Source organism: Lactuca virosa, chromosome 5 (assembly GCF_052849685.1).
Source record: "Lactuca virosa cultivar CGN04683 chromosome 5, Lactuca_virosa_CGN04683_v6, whole genome shotgun sequence".
Taxonomy (NCBI): Eukaryota; Viridiplantae; Streptophyta; class Magnoliopsida; order Asterales; family Asteraceae; genus Lactuca; species Lactuca virosa.
In genome coordinates this window covers 394,918,111-394,924,675 of record NC_136430.1, presented here as the reverse complement: position 1 = coordinate 394,924,675, position 6,565 = coordinate 394,918,111, and the positions used below count along the sequence as shown (strand labels likewise).

The 6,565-nt window shown below is 36.7% G+C and overlaps 1 protein-coding gene across 3 annotated transcripts; it reads left to right on the top strand.

The window, feature by feature from the left end:
- Positions 1-2,486: 2,486 nt before the first annotated feature.
- On the top strand, positions 2,487-5,105 carry LOC145110840 (cationic peroxidase 1-like). Of its 3 annotated transcripts, none has more exons than XM_079047151.1 (4): positions 2,487-2,803; positions 3,655-3,846; positions 3,937-4,102; positions 4,744-5,105. In XM_079047151.1, exons 1-4 carry the CDS (start codon positions 2,582-2,584, stop codon positions 4,911-4,913), a joined length of 750 nt encoding a protein of 249 aa, XP_078903277.1. In that variant the 5' UTR covers positions 2,487-2,581; the 3' UTR covers positions 4,914-5,105. The 3 variants fall into 3 exon arrangements, with proteins under 3 accessions (XP_078903277.1, XP_078903278.1, XP_078903276.1); XM_079047152.1 differs by having other exon boundaries at positions 2,488-2,803; positions 4,822-5,105; XM_079047150.1 differs by having other exon boundaries at positions 2,488-2,803; positions 4,528-5,105.
- Positions 5,106-6,565: the final 1,460 nt, after the last annotated feature.

Below are 6,565 nucleotides of genomic sequence, written 5' to 3'. Positions count from 1 at the left end.
TTGCATGTTTTGACTTCCTAAATAATTGAGTTATTTGAGAATAATCGAATTATTTGAATGTTCCACAGTCGCTCATACTTTGGAAGTAGGTATGAAAGAAGATTGTCATGAATTGGTTTGTAGATTGTCTAAAATGTATTAGACATAGCAAAAGTTTGCTACAACGTTCATGAGTGCTTACGAATATGATTTGAGCATTGGATTAAACCCACGCTCACTTGGATTGATTCATGGATTTTATCACGAGTGATTGGTGAGACGATAATATCTTATATTCTTAAAACCGAGATGTGTGAGTTGTATCTTGCGAGTCGGTTATACATTGATAATATGTAAACGCACCAGTAACTTGGTGTTATAAAACGTATTGTTGTGTGTGATTCGGTGAGTGAGTACAAGCGAGCATTGAGTCGAAGTTTATCTGTTCCTTTTACCCAATGTAGGATAAAAGTGATATCTGTGGGCCCCTGGATGATTTAGTGATGACAAAGGAAAGTGCTCGGCAGGGCCAGGACTGATTTGATTTGTTCAATTAGTCAGTTGTCATAAATCGGAAATCGGGAAACGACACATAGACTGAGAAAATGATTTCAATCCATGTCTCACGTCTATACGATATCTCGAATGGAGGAATATATGATCCCTTGTCTAAAGGACGCGTTTCTGATAAGATCAGAGTTGACAGCGGCTTTTGAAAGCTATGATTGCTGATCAGGATCTGAAGTCATACGCAAAATAGTTATTAGACTTATCCAAGTGGGAGACTGTTGGATTAGTGTCTAAGCCCATAACTATTTTAGTATATACTTGACCTGATGGTGCATGATCCTTTTGGGTTGCCTTCACCAAAGCAACTTGATAGGATGAATTATGGAGAGAGAGGATTAATTATGATTTATTAATATATTATGAGAATAATATATTAAAGGAGAAATCATATTGTTTAATTAATATTAGTCAATAATTAATTAAGAATTAATTTTGTGGCTAAAAGAGATTAATTAAACTTAGGGGACTAGAACTATCAATTGTGTGATAGTTGAATATTGGGCTAATGGACTTCTTATTAGAGGGGTGGACGAATTCTATGGGGAAACCCATTAAAAATCGTCCAAGACCTCTAAAGGAGGAGTCCATGGGTTGCTTAGGGCCTAAGCAGCCAAATTAGGGTTTCCTTGTTAGATAACCCTAATAGCCTCACTATTTAAGCACCCCTAGGGCACCAAAAACGGGGCTAAGAGTTTCCTTAGGGTTTCTAGACGTTTTTGGTGTCCTCTCCTCTTCTCCTTCTTCATCTTTTTGCTCTTGGTGTTTGTGAGCCATTAGAGGAGTGACATTTGTGACTCTAAGCTTTTAGAAGCCAATTATTAGAAGGAATAGATTGTTATTGCTACATAACAATCAAGGTAAGATCTAAACCCTATTCTTATGTTAATATCGATTATCACTTGCTAGATCTAGGGTTTATGGCTTTGGATGATTATTGCATGTTCATTAGACAAACTAGATCCAAAGCTTTAGGGTTTGCATGTACACCATAGGAATGATGTAGTGCTCATAACCCATCAATAACATGAGGATCTGTGGAGAGAGGAAGAAGATTTCTCGGGAGTGGGAGGTTAGGAAGTCAACAGGGGATAATCTTTAATCGATCGATCGAGAGAGACTAATGATTAATGATCGAGCGTGCGTGAATGAAACGAAGGAGGCTGTTCTAATTTTGGTCATAGTGATATATGAGGACGACAAGTCGTCCCTATAGCTATCCCCAAAACAACGTCATACCTTTATTTCCATGAAACGATTTAAAAAGTATGTTACGTTTAATTTTTGTTATTTATTGGAGTGATAAGTCGTCCCCACTCGTGTTTCAAGAACTCCCCAAATCCACTTTCATTCCCGCCTAACATGTTGAGACAAGAGGTTATCGCTATAGCTATAAAAGTCAAAAATAATTAGTCAAGTATATGATGATGACATGTGGTCCCTATAGGGCGACTATAGCGACGATATATGTCGTCCATATAGATCTCGTCTCTATAGGTGCTTATTCTTGTAGCGATAGGAATGAATTGATCCATATTACATTCTAGAAACTTGTTTTCAAAGGTATGAACATACATAAAGTTTTTCTAGGTAAACCCTATATAAATATACATTGTTGAATAATTATAGATATTATTATTATTATTATTATTATTATTATTATGTAGTTAAGTTAATCCAATCAACAATTTATTATAACGATTGGCCATATTATGTAACTTTAAACCAAAAACTTTTTATTATAGTACCACAAAATATATGAATAATAAAAGAATATTTAATTTCTATTGAAGAAACATCTGTAACTTTTAGCAACATTAACGAGAGATAAATTCAAAACCTTTTCTTTTATTTTCTAGGATTATAGCTGTAAATGGGTTCTACACAGTTTGCTTCAGTTATATACAAAATCACTCTCTTCAATCGGCTCCCTATATATAGACTAACCATAAACACCAAAGAAACACAATAACAATCTTCTCTCTTGTTCCTTACTCACCTTTCTAAACATTTTTTGCATGTTAGCGTTGAACTAATGGCTCAATCATCTTTTTATTTCTATAGCCTACCAACATGTATATTCTCATTATGTGTTTTGGTTGGGACAGCAACGGGTCAACTTTCGGCCAACTTTTATGCAAGCTCATGCCCTAACTTTAGCTCCATTATATCAAGTGCTGTGAACTCTGCGGTTTCAAATGAAGCTCGAATGGGTGCTTCTTTACTTCGTCTTCATTTCCATGACTGCTTTGTTAATGCAAGTTTTCAATCACTAACTCTTCTTTGTTTGACACATTATCCATTATATGACCTGCTTTATTTGTTCATATTCTATATATTAGCATCAATTATGCTTTTACAATTTACTATACATAATGAATTTACAGCCTAGAATATGGAACAATGGCATATACGTTCAAACAATGAAAGTAGATCAAGCTTCGATTAAAATTTAGAATAGTGTTTAATTTGTATCAAACATAAGAATTTAAATGGTTAATCAAGCGTATATCAATCTAGTTCTTAAATGTAATTAGTTAGTTCTCATTGTTGAAGCCAGGACCACAAATGATGGGAAGGAGTAGTTGTAATAAAGATGGATCTTATAATTTCCACGTGATAGGGAAGATAGCAACTTCATCAGCTAAAGTCTTTAGCTAGTAGCCTGCTGTCCAATGAAAATTAAGCACTATTTTTTTCATGTTATCTTTGACTTTGAAGCACAGATACAACGCGGTGTTTAGTTGTTGACTGTAACAGACCAGCCAAAATATATATGACAAATGATATCATTTGTTTGGTTATTGTCAGCAAAAGAAGACGTAGACAGTTTTTCCTAAACAGCGATATCTAGAAGTAGGATCATGATTCATGTATCATGTGAATTAAAATCAAGAATACACACGTATAAAATCGTATTATACATGTTGATATAGTATCATGTATATATCTGAAGATGTGTACATCATACAGATGGATAATTAATTATGCAGCATAATTAATCGAATTTGGAGGTCTAGCATGAAAAATTACACTGCATGTTTTAAGATTAAAGATTAAAACTTTTGTCCCATACTAATTGTTTTCTATTTCATTAATTATATGTAGGGATGTGATGCATCGGTGCTACTCGATGATACTGCAAATTTTACGGGAGAAAAAACAGCCATACCTAATAACAATTCATTGAGAGGATTTGATGTAATTGACACCATCAAAAGTCAATTAGAAAGTTCATGCCCTGGTGTTGTCTCTTGTGCCGATATAGTAGCAAAGGCTGCTCTTGATTCTGTTGTAGCAGTAAGAACTAGGAACAATCCTTATTAATTCATCAGGATTATGCAAATTATAAACCATTTTTTAATTAGATAAAATTTGATTGGTTTTCAGCTTGGTGGCCAAAGTTGGAACCTGGTGTTTGGTCGGAGGGACTCAACTACGGCTAGTTTGAGTGCAGCTAATGCGAATATTCCTGCACCTACTTTGAACCTTAGTGGTCTTATCACCTCCTTTTCAAACCAAGGTTTTACTACTAATGAAATGGTTGCTCTATCAGGTAATCAATGTCAAAATCTCTCTCTCTCTCTCTCTCTCTCTCTCTCTCTCTCTCTCTCTCTCTCTCTCTCTCTCTCTCTCTCTCTCAAAAAAAAAAAAAAAAAAAAAAAAAAATCTAACATGTGGAAAATTTTACAACCCTATCACTTTAGTGGAATGACCTTGAGCCTTAATTGGTTTCAATTTGTGTTAATTCGAATGCTATCATGTCTTTTCCTCTTCGGAGCATTCTTGCTAGCAGTGAGCCTTAAAATTAGCAAATGTATTTGAAATGACATTTTATGTAGACTCCGAATGGATAAGTTATGTCAACACTTCAGGGTATCAGCAAAAAATAATAATTAAGAATAGTTGCTACTTTGCCATTATCTTACATAATTGTTCCCAGTTATTGACATATATGGCTCCGAATTTTTCGGATTATAGGATCTCATACAATTGGGCAAGCAAGATGTACTATATTTCGAGCTCGCCTTTATAACGAGAACAACATAAACTCATCATTTGCCACATCAGTAAGGGCCAATTGTCCTTCAAGTGGCGGCGACAATAACTTATCTCCCTTAGATGTTGCTTCACCTACGTCATTCGACAATGCATACTTCAATAACTTGTTGAACCAAAATGGTCTATTGCATTCAGATCAACAACTTTTCAATGGCGGTTCAACTGATGCCCAAGTGAGAACTTACAATTCGAATTCCCTAACCTTTTTGACAGACTTTGCAAATGGAATGGTCAAGATGAGTAATCTTAATCCCTTGACCGGATCAAGCGGTGAGGTTCGGACCAATTGTAGAAGAACCAATTGATTACTCCCAGCATTTGTAAGATGAAATTTATTTCTCCAAAAATAATGTTAATCTTAAAATATATTTGTCTTGTTGTACTTTATTTTGTATTGTCGTATTCAATGTAGAAGCTCACAAGTTTTTCTTTGTGTTCTCTTTTGTGCCTTCAAATATGTGAATTTGGAAAAACAGGGTTTACCTATTTTCTAGAAACCGTGTTTTCTCATTTTGAACACACATTCATGACCTGGCTAGTATAATATTAAAACTGATAAATGGTTACGCATTTGTATTCTCCTCTTTGATGCCTTTACTTTTTAGTATGTTACACGTTTAAAACAAACTTTGGATAAATATATTGAAGTGAGGTAGTTGGATATCAAATAAAGAGGTTTAATGGGTTCTATGTCATCTTGCATAGGCAAGATAATGAAAACAAGTGAAAATATGAGTAAATGGATTCCTAGTATTGTAAAACTTATAACATCAACGCTCTTTATTGGATGTGCAACCGCGGGGGGAGGGGGGGGGGGGCTCATTCGTTGGCATATGGAAATTATTAATATTATTGACGACGGTGAGTCTAACTGCCGTCGTCCAAATCTCAGCCGTCTAAACTCCACGTTTTTTCAATCTCGGCCGCATAAACTCGATTTTGGCGGTTTTTTGCAGTTCCAACAATCGGTTTCGACGACCCTCCTCCTTATTCTCCCCACGTTGTCTTCTTCCCACGTTCTACAACCTCCGTCAAGATCGAAGCCAGAAACTGCAAATCGGTTTTATTTTCGCTACATGTCCCGGCTATATAAGAGTTTGCTTCAATCGATTCTCTCTTATGCGACCTCGAATCCATGTACGATTCTCTCCGTTTTGTGAAAGTACTTCCGTTCCCGATAATTGTCCTTTCAGATTTTAATTCGTTTCTTCAACCATAATTTTTGCCATAATTGATTGAATCGTTCAATTTTTGCGGGCGCCTCATGCTCAGGATTTTCTGCTAACTATCCCTATTGATGGTCTTGGCCAGCATATGTCTCCTGTGGAGTACCGAACTATCCTTCGTTACCGCCTCATGATTCCCATATTCCCAATTGACGAGATATGCCCAGTTTGTCGCAAGGCATGTTTGGATACCTTTGGGGAACACGCGGTTCATTGTAGAGAGCTCCCTGGTTTCAAGTATAGACATGATGTGGTTCGGGATGTTCTCTTTGATGCTTGTCGGCGTGCTGGTATTTCTGTGAAGAAAGAAGCGCCAGTGAACTTTTTGACGGACCCGCAGGATGGCAGGTCCACACTTAGACCGGCTGACATTTTGGTCTTTGGATGGATAGGAGGGAAGCATGCGTGCGTGGATCTTACTGGGGTCTCTCCTCTCGTTGGTTTGGGGAGCGGGGGTTTCACAACTGGGCATGCCGCTTTGAAAGCCGCTGCGTGCAAAGTGGTAAAACACAAGAATGCATGTATAGAAAATCAACATGTGTTTGTTCCTTTTGCATTCGATACATTTGGTTTTCTCGCACCAGAGGCGGTGGAGCTCCTTAATAGAGTCCAACGGGTCATGCATTCTAATGTCATATCTCCTAGATCCACAAATGTTGTTTTCAAAAGAATTGGTTTTGCCATCCAGAAAGGGCTAGCGGAGCAGCTTGTTGCCCGTTTGCCTTCAATCG